Consider the following 26,753-nt stretch of genomic DNA (forward strand, 5'->3'; position numbering starts at 1 on the left):
TATGGAATATTATAATCTGTGTGTAATGTTACTGAATTCATTTTTATTATTGAGTGAAGTACAAACAAATATCCATAAAACTACCAGTGGGCCTAAAATGTGTGCAATATCAAGTCTGTTGGCATCACTGTGGCACTACAGATGTAGTTACTCTCTGCAGGATGAAAGTATTTTGGACCAGCACTACCTATCCCTCATTGACAACTCTGGCAAGTAGAAAAATCCAATCAACTCAGACAGTGGTCAAATTCTCCTATAGCATTGGAAGCAACAAAAATAAAGACTATAGGCCTGTTCCATTCTCCACTCCTGAAGTCTGCAGTCTAAAGGAGCATTTGCATGTATATTTCAAGGAGTGTAGGGTGCCTGGTTTTATTTTTTAGCAAGTGTGTGAGGGCAACGCAGCACACTTCACTGGCTCATTTTCCCCTTCCTGTCCAATCATGAGTGTGGCCTTAACTAAAGTGCATTGCACTCCGAAACAAGTCACTGACAAGTGTTGGGAGTTAGAGTGAGAAAAATATCAGGAATCGCCACTTAGAATGCAGTACATACATACACCCCTTTATGGCAGCTATGATTCTGTGGGTTAGTGGCACATAAATGTTCATGTGTTCATAAAGTAGTTTTCTTCAGCTGAAATGTCACAGTATTTGGGCCAACTTCATTTGGATTTGGTGATTTCTTTGTCCTCTTGGATCCAAAGGCTTTCCTGTAAAAATCCCCAAATAAATGTAGTTAGAATCTATAGGCTAACAAAGCAAGATTGTAATTCATGTGTATATGGGAGTTTTTGACATTGCACAATAGAAAGGCTGGGATAAACTACCTCCGCATCAGCATTATTTTAAATCGGCTTAATCTACCAACCAATTATCTCCCACAGCACCTTCCTCCTAACCAAACTTGGCAGGTGTAATACAAATGCCTGGAACTAGATCCCCCCCCCCCCCCCCCCCCCCCACACATTCTGCTCTTGTTGACGAGAGTAACAAAACTGTCGATGTTCTTTTCTGCAGTGTTCAACCAATCCAGTAAAATGGAGTGTCGCCTTGTTAACGTCTGAAAGCGGGAGTCACAGGCTCTCTCTTCAATTTCCCTTGAAAACCGGAGCATATGGTTGTTTTATGACAGTGCTGAGGCTACCCTCCCCCATAAGTGTCTTGCCTCCAAATAATTTACTCAGTAAGGTCACTCCCACTAAGGCCAATTTTGAATCGTTGATATCCCAGGCTTATAATATGTGCTGTGCGCAATAGCCTGGGGATAAGGTTAAATGTAGTTTTTTGTTTTGTGCTCTGTGGACACATACTTGATGAAATAGTGTCCATATGAGCGGGGCACTAATTAGTGGACCAAACAATCAATCAATATGTTGACGTGGGTAGTTTCGGTTGAAGGTTACCAGCGCTGCTTGTGCTTTTTGAACGGCTTCCTCCAACACGGCGCGGTCGCTCAGCATCTGTCTGAGAGCGGCAGGGTCCATCTCCAAAAGCATGCCTACGAGACAGAGTCCTTCTCAATTCTAACCATCACAGACCACTAAAATGGTTTATGATAGACGGCATTAGCAGTATCTGTGATATTACAGTTCACTCAATGAGACATTTCGTTCTAGAGACGTATGTTTAAACAGTTTAGTGGTAAAGCTGCCACCATATTGCTTTTCCGCCTTACAGATCTGCAAATATTGAAGGGCCAAAGGGTGAGTGGGGATCAAATTGGGACTGGCTAGTGGCAGGGCTAACCTGTAATGTCATTTGAGTGCACTGCGTTCATCTCCTTCACCAGTAGAAACAACCTCTCTTCCAGCCTCTCGGTGTCATCGGCATCTGATGAGTCACTCGCGTCTGTCTCTTCCACACCCAGCCTACAGCAAAACGGGGTAGGGGGAACATAACACGCCATGAATATCGTTAAAAAAACTGCACATTATAGGCTAAGTATCCCACACGTTATGGCCTGCGACTAGAGAGGTGTTAGATATTATTCTGGTATCACCATGTGTTTACTATTGGATGTACAATAATGACACCATAAAATGGATGGATAATGTTATATTACTGTATAAGTGAGGAACGCCGTCTTAGCCTTCTGTGTCAGGTTTCTAGGCTCTCCTTTCGAGACCAATGGCCCATTCAGAAACAACCCCTAGTCCTGTATCCTCAAGGCTTTTAGGTAGATCTGAGTGTGGATACTGTAGGTGTAACCAATATGGCGGAAAAATATAATTAGTTAATCAGTGGCTACTAACATATACCTACCCAACTCTAGGGTAATATGGGATGTATTTGGACAGGGCCTCAGTCTGCTTGACTGACAGATCTAAAATGAATGACGGCCATTAACAGAAAGTAGCCTCATCAGTCTAGTTTCCATCCATTCAGAGGTTCATCAGCGTTGTGTCTGGATATACAAACAAAGTCCTTCATAATATCTTTCTTCCCCACAATGATGTCCAGCTCCACACTCACTCCTGCAGTGTCTTCAAGGCCAGGTTCACCTGCTCCTCCAGTAGTGAGGGTTCTGAGAGAAGATGCAGCACCGCTTCTTTATGCTGCTCCAGTAGCATGCCTGGAGTGGTACATGTTAGGGAAGCATTATAAGCTGTTGGTTCATAAAGGATCAGCCTGCGCTTGCACTGTGTGGATTCGCATTGTATAGGGCAGGGGTCAGCAACAGGTGGCCAGCAAGTGATTTTCTTGGTCCCAAACATATTTTTGTAATAAAAATTGAATGTTTTAAATAAAACAGAATTTTAGTTTTGGGTCAAAAAATACTAAAATCACCAGGAATTCAGCAAAAATCAGGTCCAACAAAAATCGTCCCGCAGCTGAATCTAGTTGCCTACACCTGGTATTTGTTAACACCTAATAATAATAATAATTTGGGGGGTGCCTATATTTGTCCGGTTAAGCACTTGTAGAAGGGTGTAATGGAAATGTATTTCTTGCATATCCCAACTCCCCCTGAAATACACGCAGGGAGTGAGTGTCTCACAACCAGTTGTTTGCCATTGGAGGAGATTTAAGGAATTAATTTATGCAGAGCCTAACTCAGGTTGTCGACCTTTTTGGTCAAGCAGAAAAGTGTCAAACTTTGTGTGTTGCTTTTTTGGCAAGATTTCTTCTCTCAATGAGACTAATCTGGTCAAATAAGGGTTAAGTAAATAAAATAAATCATACGTTTGGAGGGAGGAGAGATGATTGGCTTACTGATCAGTAGGTTGATTACCAGTGATTTTCTGTGTGTGTCCAGTGTTGTAGATGTCCACTAGCTCAAACAGCTGTTCCCCAAGCGAGTCAGAAGAGGCAGATGCTTCATCTTCCTCCTTTGACATCCTTGTATTGCTGCCAAGACAGAAGTCATGGAGAGATCATAGTTAGTTGAGGTCTAGTCTAACATGGCCATCCTTCCAAATCCGTCTCATTGACTAGACTACGAGAAGCCTGGGCTCTGGAGGTTAGTTAAGATCAAACTCAACCAAATTGTGACACAGAAACTCACATGGGGCGGAGTTCAACCCGAGTTAAGCATGTGTAAATGGAGCGCAATTCCCTTTTTATGAACTTTTCAGCCTCATTTACTGCCTTTAAAAACGCTATTTGTTTGGGGTGGAGATCAAATAAATGAAGGTGTGGCGGAGGTGTCTACAGATCAGGGTATGTGAGCAGAGTTGAGTGGTTAGAAATCCAACCACTCCGGTCTTTTTCCAATCACTTAGCTAAAAACCACTCTGTACTCACAGGAAAAAAGCTGCAGCTCCAAATATGCTTAATTCATTAAAATCACAATTTAACACCCATCTATTTTTGTGACCACCTGGACCTACCATTTAGTTTTGAAGTATTGAAACCAAACCATATAATTTGAATAAACATGAAAAAGGTGAATGTAAGACTTGCACATAATTTCAAATAGGCTACATGTCATATTAAACAGCATAAATAGGTCAGGGGTGAAATGGTTACTGGTTTCACGATAAAACTCCCTGACAATTAGTATTACCGTTTCAAATATGAATTATCATTAAAACCGTGTTTGCTTACCACAGTTTGAAAATCTCACGGTAAATACTGTCCAGCATCAACCAAAGTTAGCAACCGTCTGATGCAGGCGCAGCATGCAACGTGGGTTTTGTTTAGTGTGAAAACATGGCGGAAGGCAGTGACAGCGCTCGGGAGATTGTTCAGCCTTCTAAGAGGACCAAATCTGGACCAAAAAGTGTGGTTGAATTTTGGGTTTTACAAGAGTGCTGAGGGGAACTTAATCGAAGATGGTCACCCTGTCTGCAGAACATGCAAAAAAGGGGGCAAATTATTTTGGGTTTTACAAGAGTGCTGAGGGGAACTTAATCGAAGATGGTCACCCTGTCTGCAGAACATGCAAAAAAGGGGGCAAATTATTTTTTATATTTTACTAGGCAAGTCAGCTAAGAACAAATTCTTATTTACAATGACGACCTACCAAAAGACAAAAGGCCTCCTGCGAGGACAGGGGCCTGGGCTTTAAAAAAAATATATATATAAATATAGGACAAAACACACATTACAACAAGAGAGACAACACAACACTGAGGAAATGTTCTTTCTTTCCAAGAACTCTCCAGAATGGTTCTGTAATCTGTTTGGATATAAGGCCTAATGCCCTATTTTTATTTAATTTATTTACATTTATTTAACTAGGCAAGTCAGTTAAGAACAAATTCTTATTTACAATGACGGCCTACCAAAAGACAAAAGGCCTCCTGCGGGGACGGGGACTGGGATTAAAAATGTGAAAATAAATATAGAACAAAACACACATCACAACAAGAGAGACAACACAACACTACATAAAGAGAGACCTAAGACAACAATGATGTTACCATTGCCCTTGATTCTAAGCAATATTGTGCTGCTATTTTTATTGACTTGGCCAAAGCTTTTGATACGGTAGATCATTCTGTTCTTGTGGCCCAGCTAAGGAGTAATGGTGTCTCTGAGGGGTCTTTGGCATGGTTTGCTAACTACTTCTCTCAAAGAGTGCAGTGAATAAAGTCAGAGAATCTGCTATCTCAGCCACTGCCTGTCACCAAGGGAGTACCCCAAGGCTCAATCCTAGGCCCCACGCTCTTCTCAATTTACATCAAGAATATAGCTCAGGCATTATGAAGCCATCTCATCCATTTATATACAGTTTTATACTCAGCTGGTCCCTCCCCGGATTTAGTGTTAAATGCTCTACAACAAAGCTTTCTTAGTGTCCAACAAGCTTGATCTACCCTTAACCTTGTTCTGAACACCTCCAAAACAAAGGTAATGTGGTTTGATAAGAAGAATGCCCCTCTTCCCACAGGTGGTATTACTACCTCTGAGAGTTTAGAGCTTGAGGTAGTCACCTCATACAAGTATACCTCATACAAGTATTTGGGAGTATGGCTAGACGGTGCACTGTCCTTCTCTCAGCACATCTCAAAGCCTGAGATGTTAAATCTAGACTTGGTTTCCTCTATCGTAATCGCTCCTTTTTCAACCCAGCTGCCAAACTAACTCTGATTCAGATGACTATCCTAACCATGCTAGATTACAGAGACATAATTTATAGTTCGGCAGGTAAGGGTGCTCTTGAGCGGCTAGATGTTCTTTACCATTCGGCCATCAGATTTTCCACCAATGCTATTTATAGAACACATCACTGCACTCTATACTCCTCTGTAAACTGGTCATCTCTGTATACCTGTCGCAAGACTCACTGGTTGATGCTTATTTATAAAACCCTCTTAGGCCTCAATCCCCCCCTATCTAAATAATCTACTGCGGCCCTCATCCTCCACATACAACACCCGTTCTGCCAGTCACATTCTGTTAAAGGTCCCCAAAGCCCATACGCCGCTCCTCTTTTCAGTTTGCTGCAGCTAGTGACTGGAACGAGCTGCAACAATCACTCAAACTGGACAGTTTTATCTCAATCTCTTCATTCAAAGACTCAATCATGGACACTCTTACTGACAGTTGTAGCTGCTTTGTGTGATGTATTGTTGTCTCTACCTTCTTGCCCTTTGTGCGGTTGTCTGTGCCCAATAATGTTTGCACCATGTTTTGTGTTGCTACCATGTTGTTGTTATGTTGTGTTGCTTCCATGCTATGTTGTCATATGTTGCTGCTTTGCCATGTTGTTGTCTTAGGTCTCTCTTTATGTAGTGTTGTCTCTCTTGTTGTGATGTGTGTTTTATCCTATATTTATTTTCACATTTTTAATCCCAGCCCCCGTCCCCGCAGGAGGCCTTTTGTCTTTTGGTAGGCCGTCATTGTAAATAAGAATTTGTTCTTAACTGACTTGCCTAGTTAAATCAATGTGAATAAATAAAATACAAATAGGGCATTTTCCTAGTTAATACACTGTCACATTCATCAACCAGCCAGGTACTGGAATTCACAATAAGTATTATTATTTGGCATTGTGACATTGAACAATGAGCTGGGAATAGAACGTTCAGAAGGTGAGTTGGTGCCACGGGGCTCAATATAACTAATAGGTGCTAACAGGTTGAACAATGCCCTAAAAAAAACGTTTTTTCACGATTACTTCAAGACTACGGCAAGCAGTTGGGACAGATGGTAATATTATGAAATTGGGCTCCACAGCGGACATAATGAACAAGTTTTTATTTGGAAAAAAAAGCGCAATTAAAAATGTAATGTCCAGCCTATTAAAGCAAGACTCCGGTCTCTTAACAAAACTCCTCCGATCAGAAGATACTATCGTTAATAGGCGCTAAAGTAGTTAACGCTAGCGTCTAAGAATGTGGTATTATCAATCTTACCTGGGGCCCTGAGGTAGTTGCAGAGCTCGGAGGGCTTTCTCAAGGGCCTCTGTCAGCATAGCTTCATCCTGCTGAATCCGAGTCAGGACAGGCCCAGGTAGTTCCAGCAACATGCCTCCGACCCAATTACAATTACATCTCAATATACCATGAAACAATGTTGTAAAATGTAATCTACTACCTAGCTATAACATATTGGTAGTAATGCATATGCCTACATAGCTGCGTAATGCTTTGCCATTTGAATGTGAGTGTAAATGTAAAACGTTATGGGTGACTCACCTGTGAGTTTCCCGGCGATCTCAGCGTGCTTGGGGTAAATTAAATCGTACAGTTGTTCGCCAAGTACCTCGAGATCTTCCTCATCCTCCATGATGATGTGATGTTTGACTGGTTATTCGCTGCTGTTGTTTACAATGCTAACCTGACATGTTCTATTGTCTGATTTGTTTTTCGACTTACAAGTTCATATTTGAGACCTCGAACGAAAAGTACAGAGGTAGCTAGCTAACTAACTATCTTCAAAAGCTGCAAGACATCTCAACTATGATCGACGAGCTAGATCAGACTGACAGTGACAGACTCAATTGATGATGTATAGCTAAATTAGCTAGCTAGCTTGTTGACACAGATACGATTCAGAGGCACATCGATAACAATGGGATCCTTGTACTGTTCGTTCAATCAATATACGAACTTAAACAACTAAGACTGATAATAATTTCGAATTCATTAATTTATTTTTCTTATGTCATTCGCAAAGATTCTTCTTCTTCTATGATATAATGGCGGTCTGCAAACCACCATTAAAGGTGCATGCCGCCACCTACAGTGCTGGAGTGTGTGGTCAATCACGGTTTACAACATTTCTAAATCCTACTCAGTACTTCTGAGAAAATAAAAAGAGCCATACTAACTTCTAATAGACCCTCCTCCATCGCTCAAAATCCCTTCCAACCCCCCCCCCCCCAACCTCAATGACCCTACACTTCAATCTTTCCCTCTTTTCAACATACTTATCAATATAATATAACAACACGTGATCCACCATTTCACCGACCATACACTCCAGACACAAACCATTCACATGCTTGCCAACCAGATGTAATAATGAGTTCAATGTACAATTTCCTAAGCGCAATTGAGCAAACACCACGTCCTAATCTGACCTTTGAATCTTGGTCCACGACCTTTCTTTGGAGGGCATATAAATGCTGACCCTTGTGCTTAGAGTCTCATCTTTTCTGCCACACATCTATCAAAATGGCTCTGATCTTACATTTGGCCTCACCTCTACCCATTGGAACATTAATATCAATTATATCTCGTTTCAAAGCTCTTTTGGCTAACTGGTCTACAATTTCATTCCCTTCCACATACGAATGTGCTGGGACCCAGCAGAATCTCACTACTACACCCATTCTCTCAATTCTTCATAATAACATGAATACCTCCAATAGTAGGTCACTCCTATTAGATTTACCAGATGATAAACTATTCAATAAAGACAGAATCTGAGCATACTATAATTCTAACAGGTTGTATGTCCTCCACACACTGGAAGGCAACTATTATCGCCAACAGTTCAACTGAGTATACTGACAGTTCATCTGTTAGTCTTCTACATATCAGCACATCAAATTCAGGAACTTAAAACGCCTGCTCCTGTGCTCCACTATCTGGGTCCTTGAATCGATCTGTGAAAAGTAGTAAAAAAGCATTAAAACTTCTACCAATGTAATTGTCAACCAGTTTCCCTATATCACTGACTTCTGACCAATCTTTCCTTTTCTCTACCAAGGTTAGATCAACAACATGATCTGGGAGTAACCATGGGGGAACATCCCCTATCACCACAGAAGGACCAACCTCTAACTCCCTCAAACCACTCCCATCAGCAAGCTTTCCAAATGTCCAACCAAAACCACTGCCTTGTCTACTAGTATATTCCCAACAGTCATCTAACAGTAGCAGTGGGATGCTCAACGTCACAGCTTTTCAACCGAACCCAATAAACTAATGACCATGTTTTTGTATATCCAAAGGCATCTCACCTGCCTCCACTTGTAAGACACATACAGATGTTGATTTAAATGCTCCAATACATATCCTTAAAGCTATATACTGGATTCTGTCCAGCTTCTGAAGCCAAGTCTTTGCGCTGTTCCATAAACTATACACCCGTAATCAATTGAGCTTTATAAATATCCATCAACGATTGTCTGTCAGCAACCCATTCATAACCAGAGACCTAGCGCATAAGATTCACCACCTTCTTACACTTTGTTTCAACATTCATGACATGATCTTTCCATGAACGCTACTGCTCCAAAGTTTTAGAACACCTACTCATTCAAGGGTTTTTCTTTATTTGTAATATTTTCTACATTGTAGAATAATAGTGAAGATATCAGAACTATGAAATAACACATATGGAATCATGTAGTCATCAAAAAAGTGTTAAACACATCAAAATATATTTTATATTTGAGACCCTTTGCCTTGATGACAGCTTGGTGCACTCTTGGCATTCTCTCAACCAGCTTCATGAGGTAGTCACCTGGAATGCATTTCAATTAACGGTGTGCCTTGTTAAAAGTTAATTTGTGGAATTTATTTCCTTCTTAGTGTGTTTGAGCCAATCAGTTGTGTTATGACAAGGTAATGGCGGGGGGTGGGGGGGGGGTATTCGGTAAAAGACCAAGTCCATATTATGGCAAGAACAGCTCAACTAAGCAAAAAAGAAGCGACAGCCCATCATTACTTTAAGACATGAAGGTCAGTCAATACGGAACATTTCAAGAGCTTTTAAAGTTTCTTCAAATGCAGTTGCAAAAACCATCAAGAGCTATGATGAAACTGTCTCTCATGAGGACCGTCACAGGAATGGAAGACCCAGAGTTACCTCTGCTGCAGTGGATAAGTTCATTAGAGTTACCAGCCTCAGAAATTGCAGCCCAAATAAATGCTTCACAGAGTTCAAGGAACGGACACATCTCAACATCAATTGTTCAGAGGAGACTGCGTAAATCAGGCCTTCATGGCTGAATTGCTGCAAAGAAACCACTGCTAAAGGACACCAATAAGAAGAAGAGACTAGCTTGGGCCAAGAAATACGAGCAATGGCCATTAAACCGGTGGAAACGTGTCCTTTGGTCTGGAGTCCAAATTGGAGATTTTTGGTTTCAACCGCCGTGTCTTTGTGAGACGCTGTGTGGGTGAACGGATGATTTTAGCATGTGTTTTTCCCAATGTAAAGCATGGAGGAATAGGTGTTATAGTGTGGGGGTGCTTTGCTGGTGACGCTGTCTGTGATTTATTTAGAATTCAAGGCACACTTAACCAGCATGGCTACCACAGCATTATGCAACGATACGCCATCCCATCTGGATTCGGCTTAGTGGGACTATTATTTGTTTTTCAACAGGACAATGACCCAACACACCTCCAGGCAGTGTAGGAGCTATTTGACCAAGAAGGAGAGTGATGGAGTGCTGCATCAGCCTCCACAATCCCCCGACCTCAACTAAATTGAGATGGTTTGGGATGACTCGGACCGCAGAGTGAAGGAAAAGCAGCCAACAAGTGCTCAGTATATGTGGGAACTCCTTCAAGACTGTTGGAATAGCATTCCAGGAGAAGCTGGTTGAGAGAATGCCAAGAGTGTGCAAAGCTTTCATCAAGGCAAAGGGTGGCTATTTGAATAATCTCAAATCTAAAATATATTTTGATTTGTTTGACACTTTTTTGCTTCAATTATTCTACAATGTAGAAAATAGTAAAAATAAAGAAAAACCCTTGAATGTGTAGGTGTTCTAAAAACACCAGTCTCAACGTCAACAGTGAAGAGGCGACTCCGGGATGCTGGCCTTCTAGGCAGAGTTCCTCTGTCCAGTGTCTGTGTTCTTTTGCCCATCTTAATATTTTCTATTTATTGTCCAGTCTGAGATATGACCTTTTCTTTGCAACTCTGTCTAGAAGGCCAGCATCGCGGAGTCACCTCTTTACTGTTGACGTTGAGACTGGTGTTTTGCGGGTACTATTTAATGAAGCTGCCAGTTGAGAACTTGTGAGGCGTCTGTTTCTCAAACTAGACACTCTAATGTACTTGTCCTCTTACTCAGTTGTGCACCGGGGCTTCCCACTCCTCTTTCTATTCTAGTTAGAGCCAGTTTGCACTGTTCTTTGAAGGGAGTAGTACACAGCATTGTACGAGATCTTCAGTTTCTTGGCAATTTCTCACATGGAATAGCCTTCATTTCTCAGAACAAGAATAGACTGATGAGTTTCAGAAGAAAGTTCTTTGTTTCTGGCCATTTTTAGCCCGTAATCGAACCCACAAACTAGTCTAAAGAAGGCCAGTTTTATTGCTTCTTTAATCAGAACAACAGTTTTCAGCTGTGCTAACATAATTATAAAAGTGTTTTCCAGTGATCTGTTAGCCTTTTAAAATGATAAACTTGGATTAGCTAACAAATGCCGAGCATCTGATGCCGAGCAGTTGCCATACCAGGCGGTGATGCAACCGGCCAGGATGCTCTTGATGGTGCAGCTGTATAACTTTTTGAGGATCTGGGGACCCATGCCAAATCTTTTCAGTCTCCTGAGGGAGAAAAGGTGTTGTCGTGCCCTCTTCAGGACTGTCTTGTTCTGTTTGGACCATGGTAGTTTGTTGGTGATGTGGACACCAAGGGACTTGAATCTCTCGACCCACTCTACTACAGCCCCGTCGATGTGAATGTGGGCGTATTCAGCCCGCCTTTTTTTGTAGTCCACGACCCGCTCTTTTGTTTTGCTCACATTAAGGGAGAGGATGTTTTACTGGCACCACACTACAAGGTCTCTGACCTCCTCCCTATAAGCTGTCAAATCAAATTGTATTTGTTACATGCACTCCCTCTCCTGCCTCTAGGTCACCAGGCTGCTCGTTATGGCGCACACCTGTCACCATCGTTACACGCACCTGCACGTCATCTCTCACCTGGACTCCATCACCTTCTTGATTACCTGCCCTATATATGTCACTCCCTTTGGTTCCGGTACCGAGTGAATGTGCGGGGGTACAGGTTAGTCAAGGTCATTTGTAAAGTGTCTATGCATAGATAATAAACAGCGAGTAGCAGCAGTGTAAAAACAAAGTGGGTGGAGGGGCAATGTAAATAGTCCGGGAGGCCATTTGATTATCGTTTTCGGTGATCAGACTGTTGTGTTGTCAGCAAATTTAATGATGGTGTTGGGGGTACAGGAGGGGACTAAGCACGCACCCCTGAGGAGCCCTCGTGTTGAGAATCAGTGTGGGAGATGTGTTGTTGCATACCCTTACCACCTGACGGCGGCCTGTCAGGAAGTCTAGGATCCAGTTGCAGAGGGAGGTGTTTAGTCCCGCGGTCATTAGCTTAGTGATGAGCTTTGTGTGCACTAGGCTGTTGAACGTTGAGCTGTAGTCAATAAATAGCATTCTCATATTGGTGTTCCTTTTGTCCAGGTGGGAAAGGGCAGTGTGGAATGCGATTGAGATTGCGTCATTTGTGGATCTGTTGGGGTGGCATGTGAATTGGAATGGGTCTAGGGTTTCCGGGATGATGGTGTTGATGTGAGCCATGACCATCCTTTCAAAGCACTTCATGGCTACTGACTTGAGTGTTACGGGGCTGTAGTCATTTAGGTAGGTTACATTCGATTTCTTGGTCACAGAGACTACGGTCCCGTGTGGCTCAGTTGGTAGAGCATGGCGCTTGCAACGCCAGGGTTGTGGGTTCAATTCCCACGGGGGGACCAGGATGAATATGTATGAACTTTCCAATTTGTAAGTCGCTCTGGATAAGAGCGTCTGCTAAATGACTTAAATGTAAATGTAATGTATGGTGGTCTGCTTGAAACATGCAGGTATTACAGACTCAGTCAGGGAGAGGATGAAAATTTCAGTGAAGACACTTGCCAGTTGGTCCACTGGCAAGTGGTAAAGGCCAGTTGAAAGTGCTGAGCGTACTTTAATCCATACTTCTGATTCAACCACAAATGTGTCACACTCTCGAGTATAAAGTTCTTAACAGAAATAAAGATGGGAAAATATACAAGACATGAAATACATTATGTTAGAGCCGATTTGGACATATTTGTATAAATGACAGAACACACAAAGCTCCGTGTACATGTGTAAATATATTAATGTATATGATGAAATATTAGGTACGTACCTTTATGATTTATATTTACCTGATTGAGATATTGTCACGACTTCCACCGAAGTTGGTTCCTCTCCTTGTTCGGGCGGCGTTCAGCGGTCGGCGTCGCCGGTCTTCTAGCCATCATCGATCCACTTTTAATTTTCCATTTGTTTTGTCTTGTGTTCCCACACACCTGGTTTCAATTCCATCATTACATGTTGTGTATTTAACCCTCTGTTTCCCCCATGTCCTTGTCCGGAATTGTTTATTGTAAGTGCTTGTGCACGTTATTCTGGTGTGCGACAGGTTTTGTACCCATTGTATTGATTGTTCTGTTTACTGTGATTTTTATTATTAAACTGCGCTGTTGTAACACAATGTTTGCTCTCCTGCGCCTGACTTCTCTGCCGCCAGTACGCGCCCCTTAAAGATATATTATATTCCTTTGTTATTAGTGTAAAATAGTTTCCCCCCCCCCCCCCTCCCCCATCGCCCATTCATTGTATTGTGGTAAGTGTGTTAGTGATAGGATAAATGCAGGAAGTTGGGCCTTCGGGGGAGGGGAGTCCTAGCTAAACACGGTAGCGGTTTAGTCTTTTGACCATATAGACACACTATGTATTTTTCACGTCAAGTAATCTATGCTTTAAATTGATTGGAGAATATTTTTTGGTTAGATATAAGAAGAATGAACCTTTTTGTTGCACCATATCCCTGGATCTCAATGAATGTTTTTCCGTTTGGAAACTTCGAATGTGGACTGTATGCATCTGAAACAACCCCGCTTCAGGCTTGGACAGTAGCTATGGTAAATTGGAAACTACACATTATTTTATCCACATCAACTGATAATTGAAATTTGTTTAAGTGCACCTCATACAAACAAAAACAGTAGAACACTAAACATATCACAAAATAAAATACAAAACATCCATAAAAGCATTCATATTTGATGATCTTGAGGGCCTCTACATACTAGTGACAAGTGCTAACAAGAAGAGTATTGTCCGCACTGAAGTGCCTGTGAGAGGAACCTACTAAACTATTGAGACGCAGCCACAGTGTGTGTCGTCAAGGTGAGGTGTTGAAGGTGCCGCATAAGGGTCAGAGTGACGCTAAGGGGGAGAAGTCTATGCTCAGCCATCAACTCGTCCTGTAACACACACACACGTCAGGTCATGTTGGAAACTTAGAGGTTAGTGGTTTAAGAGTAGGGGGCTAGGTGAGAGTAGGGCTTAGTGGTTTAACAGTAAGGAGCTAGGTGAGAGTAGGGTGTAATGGTAGGGTGTAGGAAAAGACTAATCATGTCACCTTTCTGTCCAGGAACTTGGAGTGAATCTGCATGTCCTCCCACACCAGACGGCTCTTCTAAAACACTTGCTTACCGTCCCTAAACTCTGACACACATACATGTAAATAGGGGAACATTCCTAGCAGTGTGTGTGTGTCTGTGTACCTGTGTATGTGTGCAACTGTGTGTATTTGGGGAGGGAGCAGCTGGAGCCTCATCTTGACGGGAATGCCCACCTGCACTCGGCTGGCTGGCCAGGTACCTGTTCCTAGGCCGTCATTGAAAATAAGACATTGTTCTTAACTGACTTGCCTAGTTAAATAAAGGCAAAATAAATTTTAAAAATAAACACCTAAAAAGGAAATAAAATCACACAGGGAAAAAGATGGCAGGAGCAGTGGTGCCCTGTATGTCCCGTGTTACCCTGGTGTAGGCCGGATTACTGTAAAAGTGCTGATGTATTTGGATTCATTGATTGTAGAAGTGATGTGTACTTACCCATCAGGTAGGAGGTAGCAGTGTCCTCCACTGAGTCCACTGCCCTCTCCACCTCTCCCACTATCTGCTGTCTGGACCCCAGCTCCCTCTGCCCACAGTTTGACGTGCTGGCCCAGCCAGACTCTCCACATTTGGGCGGAAGTGTCCGGGGAACGAGATTAAATCAAACAACTGAGAACACACATCAACTTCATAGAATAGTGAAAACACTTTTATGAGTAGGGCAGACTTAAACAACTGACGCGCGCGCGCAAGCACACATTGACACATATGTGGTGGTTGAGATTGTGTATCCTGGTGAGTTCTGTCTCAGATGGAGCAGCATCAGAAGCAGCAGGCTGGAGCTCTCACACATTAACCCCTTCAGAGAGGACAGTGGGTATGACAAAGTCTGCCTCCTCACTTCCTACATGCAGGTTAGAGCCTTCAGATACATACCCACTAACAGAGCACATCGGGGCAACACTCACTCTGCCCCCTTACCTCACACAATCACACACCACACAGACACACACACACAAATAAAACTCAGATTCTCGTGCAGACTTTAAGCCTTTCTATGTGGAAATTATGACCATGTGTGTCTGTGTGTGCTCATCTGCAGCAGCTCCATGTCTATGGATGTTCTGCTGTCAACTGAACATGTGTAGGATAAGAGGGATTGTAAGATACTGTAATTCTGCATCCAGCGTCTATGGAGAATGAAGCTTCTACACAGAGAGTCAAATACAAAGTCAATTTAGCTAATTGCACATTACACACTGTCCCTGTCCTTCTAGAAAAACAGATATAAATATGTTATTATACTCTAGTACAGGGATATTCAACTCTTACCCTAAGAGGTCCGGACCTTGTGGTTTTTCTGTTGTACCTCATAAATAATTGCGCCCACCTGGTGTCCCAGGTCTAAATCAGTCCCTGATTAGAGGGGGGAAATTAAAAAAGGCAATGGAACTGGCTTCGGGGTCCAGAGTGTAGTTTGAGGACTCTAGTATATACAAAGCCATATCATGCAAGGCAAGGAATGGCATAAGTGTTGTGCAGAACCCCACCTGTTTTGAGCCCCACGTTATTAGCAAAAAATAAATACAATTTGCTGGGGGCTTGCCTGTTTTGCATGTTATTTTGGCATTAATACGTGTCACATTTCAGTTTGCAAACAATGTAACCATTTTTTAAATCTTTGAGTTAATAAAGCTGCATACAAACATGGTCTCTTTTTTGATTTCTTGAGTAAGGCAACTCCAAAATGCAGGTGTTTCAGCCGAGCTCAGTGCTTTCTGTGGTGGTGGGGCAGCCAGCTGAAAATACGGAGCGTAGGGGTTGGTAATGTTCTCTAGTTGCGCCGTGATTGGCTCAGTGTTCTGTCACTCATGGAGACACTACGTCACCCCCCAAGTGTAATGGTAGAGCTCAAAAATTCAAGCCTCTTGGTTGCTGCCATAGAGTTACAATAGAAGTGCCCATCCAAGAAGGCTCAAGGTCATTGGCCACAGATAAAATTACGTCAAATCACATTATATCTACAGTTGCTTTGATTGGACTGATCATGTCAACATCATACTTTAAAAATCTTAGCCAACAGTCATCATCATGAATCAAGTCGACAATCTACTGGCAAATCCTTTTTAATCCTTTTCATATGAAGATAAATGATTAATGGGAGTATACATGACAATAATTATAGAAATTATAGATAAAATGTATCGGTGCTCATCGGCCATTGGACATAAACATTACACAACAAGCTGGAAATCGCAAATTCATCAATGAGTGGTTTGGAAGGAATCAGTGGCTAGCTGCAAGCATTGCAAAGCAATCACTAGCCTGCTATTCAGTGGAGTGGCTGTGGGGTCCCAAGTCTGGGATTAAGGCTCTCTTTTCCAAGCTTAACATGATAAACATTTAACATTGTCCATGCTGTCAATGAAGCATGATTTGTGCCGCGCTCAAAACAACTGTTAATGAAGGCTTGTGTACACTAGCATGTGGTAAATTGCCGTGTGCTGCTTTGGCCACCCAGAGTGGCTCGCTTGTGGGCGTGTTGCCAGCATATGGCAGCACGTTCGATTGTGCGTCGAAAATCCAGCATAAGAAGTTTGTACAAAAGGTCTGGTTATTAAATGGGTAAATAGTTTAATCCATTCTCCATTTCATGAATTTATTCACAGATTTTTTAAATTTAACTAGGCAGTTAAGAACAAATTAAGAACAGTTAAGAACAAATTCTTATTTGCAATGACTGCCTACGTCCTGCACGGTGTTGGGCTGTAAGCACAACCCCCACCTGTGGACGTCGGACCCTCATACCACCCTCATGGAGTCTGTTTCTGACCGTTTGAGCAGACACATGCACATTTGTGGCCTGCTGGAGGTCATTTTGCAGGGCTCTGGCAGTGCTCCTCCTTGCACAAAGGCGGAGGTAGCGGTCCTGCTGCTGGGTTGTTGCCCTCCTACGGCCTCCTCCACGTCTCCTGATGTACTGGCCTGTCTCCTGGTAGCGCCTCCATGCTCTGGACACTACGCTGACAGACACAGCAAACCTTCTTGCCACAGCTCGCATTGATGTGCCATCCTGGATGAGCTGCACTACCTGAGCCACTTGTGTGGGTTGTAGACTCCGTCTCATGCTACCACTAGAGTGAGAGCACCGCCAGCATTCAAAAGTGACAAAAACATCAGCCAGGAAGCATAGGAACTGAGAAGTGGTCTGTGGTCACCACCTGCAGAATCACTCCTTTATTGGGGGTGTCTTGCTAATTGCCTATAATTTCCACCTTTTGTCTATTTGCACAACAGCATGTGAAATTTATTGTCAATCAGTGTTGCTTCCTAAGTGGACAGTTTGATTTCACAGAAGTGTGATTGACTTGGAGTTACATTGTGTTGTTTAAGTGTTCCCTTTATTTTTTTGAGCAGTGTAGTAATATGCTCTAAACCGCTGGTGACAAACAAACTCTGCTGACCTGTTTCCAATCGTCTATATGGCTGGGAGAACCTATTCAAGTAAGTTAATACATTTAGAAAATGTTTAAAAAAAAATGATGTACAGTATTATTAGCTAACTAGCTACGTTACATACTGAATAGAACTAGCTAAGTGAATTACATTTTACCAGCTACCTAACTTCATATTAGTTAGCTATCTTGATGTATTTACCACTGTAAAAAACCAACTCCATTTGCATTTGTAGGTAGCTAGCTCACAGCCATGGAGGAGGGTGAAAGGATAGCAGCCCCAACTGTCAAAGTGAGGGAGTAGGCTATTCTGGAGAGGGCAGGTACTTTTGTGTAGTTCCAGTCCCTAGAAGTGAGGACAGAGAGAACATAATATTCAGTGCTGTCTAATATATAATAATAATGAAGTATAATGAAGTCTGTTTCTTGTGAGGTTTTCTGTCCTCAGATACAGAAAGCCGTGAAAGCCTGTCTGCAGATGAAGAGCTCCCAATGAGGAGCAGTGGTTCTCAGTCCTGGCCCTTCGAAGAAGCTGCTGTTCCTTGGCAACACCATAGACTACACTATGCACAACCGAATGCTCTTTTAAGAGCACATTGTAATAAGAGTATTCTTCCATTTACTTAGCTATGTCAATGGCAGTTATTATATTCCCAGTTTCACTCTTTTTGATTTCTACTTCTCAGGTGAGGGTGCTGTTTAGGTAAGGGTGTAATGCAGACATGGGCAAACTACGGCCCGCGGGCCACATACGGCCCGTTAGGCTTTTTAATCCGGCCCGCCGAATTTGTCCAAATTATAGTAAAAACTCATTTTTTTCCCCTTTCCCTGCAATGCCCACGTTTCCCCAATAGATGGCGCACTCAAAACACATTGACCGTTGTTGGAGTGGCGCGTATTTCTCTTTATTTCACTTTAATTTTCACTTCGTTTCACGTCACCATTAAGTCCTTCTGTGAAAATGAGCGGACCAAAGAGAAGGAAAGTGGACAGCGAATGCCGAGTGTTTAATAAGGAGTGGACAACAAAATACTTCTTCACTGAAGTCCGATCAACGGCTGTATGTCTGATATGCCAAGAAGCTGTTGCGGTTTTCAAAGAGTACAATATCAGCCGTCACTTTGCCACGAAGCATGCAAACTATGCTAGCAAGCAGTCAACACAAGAACGGGCGGCTACTGCTCAGAGGTTGGCAGCTAATTTACAGAGTCAACAGAACTTTTTTCACCGACAAACTGCAATTCAAGAGTCAAGTACCAAGGCAAGTTATTTGCTGGCATTCAAATTAGCAAAGGCTAGCAAGCCTTTCTCCGAAGGCGAGTTTTTGAAAGAGTGCATGGTAGAGACAGCAGGTCTCTTGTGTCCGGAGAGCAAAGCCAAGTTTGAAAAAATCAGTTTAGCACGCAGGACAGTGACTCGTCGCGTGGAACTGATTGACGAAGATATAGTCAGCGAGTTAAACAAAAAGGCGGAGTCCTTTAAGTTATATTCACTAGCACTGGATGAAAGTAACGACATAAAAGACACTGCTCAGCTCCTAATTTTTATCCGAGGGATTAACGACAATTTTGAGATAACGGAGGAGCTTTTGAGCATGGAATCACTGAAAGGGAAAACGCGAGGAGAGGACTTATATGAACAGGTGTCTGCTGTCATCGAGAGAATGAAGCTACCTTGGAGTAAACTTGCCAATGTCACCACGGATGGATCGCCAAATTTAACTGGAAAAAACATCGGGCTGCTGAAAAGAATCCAGGATAAAGTGAAAGAAGAAAACCCTGACCAGGATGTTATTTTACTTCACTGCATCATTTATCAGGAGTCTCTGTGTAAGTCTGTATTGCAGCTTAATCACGTTGTGGATCCAGTTGTAAAACTTGTTAACTTCATACTAGCAAGGAATCATCGTCAGTTCATTACGTTCCTGGAAGAAACTAATGCGGATCACCAGGACCTACTTTACCACTCTCGCGTCCGCTGGTTAAGTTTGGGGAAAGTGTTTCAACGAGTCTGGGAGCTCAAAGACAAGATTCGCTCATTTTTTAATTTAATGGGGAAATCCGAAGAATTCCCCGAGCTGAGCGACACAAACTGGCTTTGTGACTTTGCGTTTGCTGTGGACATATTTTCACACATGAATGAGCTGAACGTGAAGCTACAGGGGAAAGATCAGTTTGCGCACGACATGTACACAAATGTGAGAGCCTTCAAATCCAAGCTGGTTTTATTCTCCAGGCAAATGTCAAACAAATCTTTCGCACATTTCCCCACACTAGCCGTGCAGAAAGAGGCCGCCCGAAATGCGAAGAAATACTGCAAATCACTGGACGATCTGCACAGAGAATTTTGCCTTTGGTTCTGTGATTTTGAAAAAATTGACAAGTCACTTCAACTGGTGTCCTGTCTCCTGTCACAAGACCCCGAATCAGCACCGCAGGAGCTGCAATTGGAACTGATCGATCTTCAGTCTGACTCCGTCTCAAAGGAGAAGTTCAAGTCTCTTAAACTGAATGACTTTTATGCTTCACTTAACGAGACCGCGTTTCCAAACCTCCGGAGGACGGCGCATGCTGGTGTTGTTTGGCTCGACCCACGTGTGAGCAGACGTTTAGCGTCATGAAAATCAACAAAGCCCATCACAGATCCAAGTTAACTGACCAACACCTCAGATCTGTCCTGAGAATTGCCACAACAAAACTAACTCCAGACTTTGATGCACTGGCAAAAAAGGGAGACCAACAACACTGTTCCCACTGAAATGGTGAGTTTTTCTGCTGTGTTATGAAAAAATGCATATGGAAAGTTTGGAAGTGCGTCTTTTAATTAAGAGCAATGCGCATTTACGCACAGCAGCGGTACAGTAGCTTTATTAACACGCCGCACATCGCTCTTAATTTAAATTTAAATTTTCAGCTGCAGGTAGGATATTTAATACAGCCTATGTCTGTGTGCTTGGCAACGATACACGTGTACTGTTTGCGCGTGAAGGCGAGGGCGTCCGTGGCGAGTTTGTAGAGCGCGCGGTAAGGACAATCCATCCATGATTTTGCGGAGTTTAACACAAGTAGATATTATTGAGCTTGAGTATTTCGTTATGTAATAATATGTTTTGAATGTTGAAAGTGATTCCATTTTTCAATAAATGTTGATTTCTTTAACTTTGCACCTTCGATTGAAACTTATTAAAAACAGACGCAATCTTGATAAATCACAGTGCGTATGTTATTTTAATCTATTTACATTTCCTCATCCCGGTATCTGCGAAATAGTATGTAAATGCCATATCTTGCATATTCCTTGAGACAAATGTATTAACTGATAAGGGCTATTTTTCACATTTGAAAGACAGTTAATAAATTGGGTTGTAGTGTTCTTACTGTGCTATGAGGTTTGCACACACTACATTTAATGCTTTAGTATATCCGGCCCAAACACTCCCTCCAAATGCTCCTGGCCCGGCCCCTCTGTCAAATTTTAGAACCCATTGTGGCCCGCGAGTCAAAAAGTTTGCCCACCCCTGGTGTAATGTCTGTACAAAAACAAAACAGGCTATTGTAAGCCACCCATATTGAACAAAAATAGAACAATTAGACACCCTATAACCCACACCTAAAAACTCATGTATCAATCTGATTGATGGATTGTGTTGTGCAGTAAACAGGCTCAGGTGTATAACTGTGGCTCTTTCCACCTTCAAAGAACAGGCAAGAGGACCAACCATGGAGAATAGTAAGACACTTCATTATTTCTGTTTATATAACTACTCTATATTGTTTGTCCTCGTGTGTCTTTATGTTTTTCAGTATAAAATAGCCATTTAGTGTGGACACCAGGTGAGCCCACATACGCACATTCCTGTTGAACATTGTCTCTTTAACTTCCTTATTTTCTCTCCTTCCCTTCATCCCTCTCCTTCTTCTCCCTAAATCATCTAGGTTATATCAGCTGTGTCGGTGAACTCCTCCTGCATCTGAACTGGCTGACACATAGAGGGCACAGCATGATCAGAGGTGAGAGGTCACTTGGTCGGGTCAACAGGAAGTATTATTAAAGAGATGCTTTATATTGAAATACAGACGGAGATGTAGTAGTCCCAGAGTTAATGATCCAAGGTCAGTTTTGCATTTCACATCCTGATGATTATGATGACTGACAGTGTTAGAATAAAAAAAACAAGGCTTAATCATGCTCTCTCTATTTCCATCTGTCTCTCGTCTGCAGGTATGTTTTGATGTGAGAGAGGAAGCCAGTCCTGTCCTCGCCAACTGGGGGCCCAAGGCTGTTAGGAGACACCAGTAGAGACACTATTATGTAATTGTGATGAACTGAGAGAATATTAGGGTAGTAATTCATTAATCATATGGTGTCTTCCCTGCTCCTCTGTTCTTACCTCTTTCCTTTTCTGTCTTTTACACTCACTCATCTCTCTGCCCACCTCCTCTTTCTTCCTCTGTTTTTATGATGCACACTATATGTGCATTAAAGTGCAGCTTGAACTTGTATTTATAATATATTACAATTGTAATATTTATAATGCATGTATTATGTATTTATAACACTTGGATAAGGAACTTTTTTCAATAAAGCGTTTCACATTCTCCACTGGTTGAAATGAAGTCTCTCATTTGATGAAATACTACACCTATCCTGTGTCCTCAGATTAATTCAGATGAAGGGGGTCAGATATTGAGATGAACCGGTTTTAGAGTATTTACATGATGCATAGGAAGTGTTATGTACTGTTTTAAATTCAGTTTCTGTACATATGAATTACAAATCAGCATTTAACTACTTAAATCATGTTTCGGGTCCAAATCAAATCAAATGCTTACTTACAAGTCCTTAACCAACAATGCAGTTAAGAAAACACATTAAGAAAAAATAAAAACAGAAGATTTTTTAAGTTTAAAAAAAATAAAGATAGATTGTAACTATTGCATAGTTACAATGTGTGACCATTGATGTCTCAGGACCAGGAGTGGTAAACACTGTTGAAGTGTATAATTGTAATACATTCATGCAGACACAGCATCATTCAAGGAATGGAGTTTGATACGCCTAGTATTGGATATGACTGAAAAAGAACGTCTCACAGACATTCATGCCTGAATCGCATCTTTATTTTCCAAGGTAGAGTACATGATCAGTGAATATATTCAATGTACAGGCTACACGTGGGGATCTCATGCTTGGTAATAACTACATGTATATACAGTTGAAGTCGGAAATGTACATACAGCTTAGCCAAATACATTTCAAACTAGGTTTTTCACAATTCCTGACATTTAATCCTAGTAAAAGTTCCCTGCCTTAAGTCAGTTAGGATCACCACTTTATTTTAAGAATGTGAAATGTCAGAATAATAGTAGAGAATTATTTATTTCAGATTTTATTTCTTTCATCACATTCCCAGTGGGTCAGAAGTTTACATTACACTCAATTAGTATTTGGTAGCATTGCATTTAAATTGTTTAACTTGGGTCCAACGTTTTGGGTAGCCTTCCACACGCTTTCCACAATAAGTTGGGTGAATTTTGGCCCATTCCTCCTGACAGAGCTGGTGTAACTGAGTCAGGTTTGTAGGCCTCCTTGCTCACACACTCTTTTTCAGTTCTGCCCACAATATTTCTATTGGATTGAGGTCAGGGCTTTGTGATGGCCACTCCAATACCTTGACTTTGTTGTCCTTAAGCTATTTTGCCACAACTTTGGAAGTATGCTTGGGGTCATTGTCCATTTGGAAGACCCATTTGTGACCAAGCTTTAACTTCCTGACTGATGTCTTGAGATGTTGCTTCAATATATCCACATAATTTTCTTTCTTCATGATGCCATCTATTTTGTGAAGTGCACCAGTCCCTCCTGCAGCAAAGCAACCCCACAACATGATGCTGCCACCCCCGTGCTTCACGGTTGGGATGGTGTTCTTCGGCTTGCAAGCGTCCCCCTTTTTCCTCCAAACATAACAATGGTCATTATGGCCAAACAGTTCTATTTTCCTTTCATCAGACCAGAGGACATTTCTCCAAAAAGTACGATCTTTGTCCCTGTGCGCCGTTGCAAACCGTAGTCTGGCTTTTTTATTGCTGAGCGGACTTTCAGGTTATGTCGATATAGGACTCGTTTTACTGTGGATATAGATACTTCTGTACCGGTTTTCTCCAGCATCTTCACAAAGTCCTTTGATGTTGTACTGGGATTGATTTGCACTTTTCGCACCAACGTACGTTCATCTCTACGAGACGGAACGCGTCTCCTTCCTGAGCGGTATGACGGCTGCGTAGTCCCATGGTGTTTATACTTACGTACTATTGTTTGTACAGATGAACGTGGTACCTTCAGGCGTTTGGAAATTGCTCCCAAGGATGAACCAGACTTGTGGAGGTCTACAATTATCCTAGGTCTTGGCTGATTTCTTTTGATTTTCCCATGATGTCAAGCAAAGAGGCACTGAGTTTGAAGGTAGGCCTTCAAATACATCCACAAGTACACCTCCAATTATGTCAATTAGCCTATCAGAAGCTTCTAAAGCCATGACATCATTTTCTGGAATTTTCCAAGCTGTTTAAAGGCACAGTCAACTTAGTCTATGTAAACTTCTGACCCACTGTCACACCCTGACCTTAGAAAGCCTTTTTAGGTCTCTATTTGGTTTGGTCAGGGTGTGATTTGGGGTGGGCATTCTATGATTTTGTGGTTCTATGTTTTGGCCGGGTATGGTTCTCAATCTGGGACAGCTGTCTATCATTGTCTCTGATTGGGAACCATACTTAGGTAGCCCTTTTTCCCTCCTTTCGTTGTGGGTAGTTAACTTTGTTTGTGGCACTAATGCCCTGTAAGCTTCACGGTTGTTTCTTTCGTTTGTTGTTTTGTTGGCGACATTTTAAATAAAGAGGAAAATGTACGCTCACCACACTGCACCTTTTTTCCACTGTCTTTTTCCAGCAACGGCCGTGACACCCACTGGAATTGGGTCAGATACAGTGAATTATAAGTGAAATAATCTGTCTGTAAACAATTGTTGGAAAAATTACTTGTGTCATGCACAAAGTAGATGTCCTAAACGACTTGCCAAAACTATAGTTTGTTAACAAGAAATTTGTGGAGTGGTTGAAAAACGAGTTTTAATGACTCCAACCTAAGTGTATGTAAACTTCCGACAACTGTAGGACTTGCATCCTTGGCACAATAAAGTTATATTATATTCCACTCAATCCATAGGCTCCATTAATGTCATTCCGACTGTTTTGATGTCGATACAACAGGCTATGATAGCTGAGGTTCATAGCTAGGTTCTGAACTAATATTTATATCAAACGTTTTAGGGTCAAAACACAGATTGGCTACATAGCTAGCTACACATCCATAGGCATACAGGTATTTTTATCCTCCACTGCACAATAAGCAAGAAAATAATTAGCTAGATACATTACTTCATCTGCATTGCATGGGAAATATCAGCAAGGCAAGCTTACAAAATTGTACATTCAATTTGCAGTAAATGCTTTAACTAGCTTGATTCCTTACAGCCACTGTTTCACAAGACGACAGCTGGTTATCTCATGAGTCCCTAAAACATTAAACACGAATTACAATTTCATACTCATGTCACAACACCCATCAAGCTAGCTAGCTGGCTAATGTTAACTTTATGACAACAACAAAAAATAGGCATAATCGTTTGTCTCTACATCAGCAGCGACCCGTCATTCAGGGCTCTGCCCCACCTGTTTTGAGCACCACACTTTTTTTGGGGGGGGGGGGGGGCTTGCCTGTTACTTTGGCATTAATACGTGTCACATGTCAGTTTTCAAACAATGAAAAATATATATAATGGCATTGAGTTAATAAAGCCGCATACAAACATGGTCTCTTTTTGCTTTCTTGAGTAAGGCAGCTCCAAAATGGAAGTGTTTCAACCTAGCTCAGTGCTTTCTGTGGTGGTGGGGCTAGCCAGCAGAAAATATAGAGCGTTGTGCCTGATTAGCTCAGTTTTCTGTCATGATTGGCTCAGTTTTCTGTCACTCATGGGTCAGTACGTCATCCCCAATTCTAAGGTTAAAGCTCAAAAAATGTTACCCCTTGGGCTCTGCCATAGCGTTATATTAGATGTGCCCATCAAAGAATGCTCAAGGTCATTGGCCACAGATGGAATGACATCAAACCACATTATATCAACAGTAGTTTTGATTGGATTTACTTTCAAAGTCTTAGCTAGCAGTCATCATCAGTTGTCATCAAGTCGGCAAATATTTTTTAGTCCTTGTCATATGAAGAGAAATACTGAAGAGAAATTATAGATAAAACATATCGGTGTTCAATGGACATTGTACATAAAGATTACACAACAAGTTGGAAATCGCAAATTCAACAATGAGTTGTTTGGAAGGAATCAGTGGCTAACTGCAAGCATCGCAAAGAAACCACTAATGTTAGCTTGCTATTCAATAGAGTGGCTGTGTCGCCCCGGTATTGCCTCTTATCCGCTTGTCGTCCCCTTATGCCATAATTTGTACATCTAAATTCTCAGTAGAAGCCACAATTGTTTAAGCAAGTTTGCCAAATCAGCTATGTTTTTTTAAAAGGCAGTAAATGAGGCTGAATGAACTGTTTCGCTGCCAAACAAGTCTCCTCTGAAAGCCAGGTTTAGCAGTGGTAAGGTGTTGGGACTCTGCTGTTGGGACAGTTTTATCCTTCCTGTTTGGCCCTGTCCGGGGGTTTCTTCGGATGGGGCCACAGTGTCTCCTGACCGCTCCTGTCTCAGCCTCCAGTATTTATGCTGCAGTAGTTTATGTGTCGGGGGGCTAGGGTCAGTTGGTTATACCTGGAATACTTCTCCTGTCTTATCCAGTGTCCTGTGTGAATTTAAGTATGCTCTCTCTAATTCTCTCGTTCTCTCTTTCTCTCTGAGAACCTGAGCCCTAGGACCATACGTCAGGACTACCGGGCATGCTGACACCTTGCTGTCCCCAGTCCGCCCGGCCTTGCTGCTATTCCAGTTTCAACTGTTTCTGCCTGCGGCTACTTACATTTAC

At 42.1% G+C, this 26,753-nt stretch overlaps 1 protein-coding gene across 2 annotated transcripts; it reads right to left on the reverse strand.

Annotated features, from left to right (window-relative positions):
- Positions 1-23: 23 nt before the first annotated feature.
- On the reverse strand, positions 24-7,607 carry LOC129819078 (uncharacterized). 2 transcript variants are annotated; one of them, XM_055875620.1, is made up of 7 exons: positions 7,088-7,607; positions 6,806-6,920; positions 3,235-3,350; positions 2,475-2,574; positions 1,749-1,870; positions 1,406-1,500; positions 24-712 (listed from the first exon to the last, which is right to left on the reverse strand). In XM_055875620.1, the coding sequence occupies exons 1-7, from the start codon at positions 7,176-7,178 to the stop codon at positions 665-667; spliced, it is 687 nt and encodes a 228-aa protein (XP_055731595.1). In that variant the 5' UTR covers positions 7,179-7,607; the 3' UTR covers positions 24-664. The 2 variants fall into 2 exon arrangements, with proteins under 2 accessions (XP_055731595.1, XP_055731596.1); XM_055875621.1 differs by lacking the exon at positions 1,406-1,500.
- Between the last annotated feature and the right edge of the window lie 19,146 nt (positions 7,608-26,753).

Source organism: Salvelinus fontinalis, chromosome 21 (assembly GCF_029448725.1).
Source record: "Salvelinus fontinalis isolate EN_2023a chromosome 21, ASM2944872v1, whole genome shotgun sequence".
NCBI classification, from domain to species: domain Eukaryota; kingdom Metazoa; phylum Chordata; class Actinopteri; order Salmoniformes; family Salmonidae; genus Salvelinus; species Salvelinus fontinalis.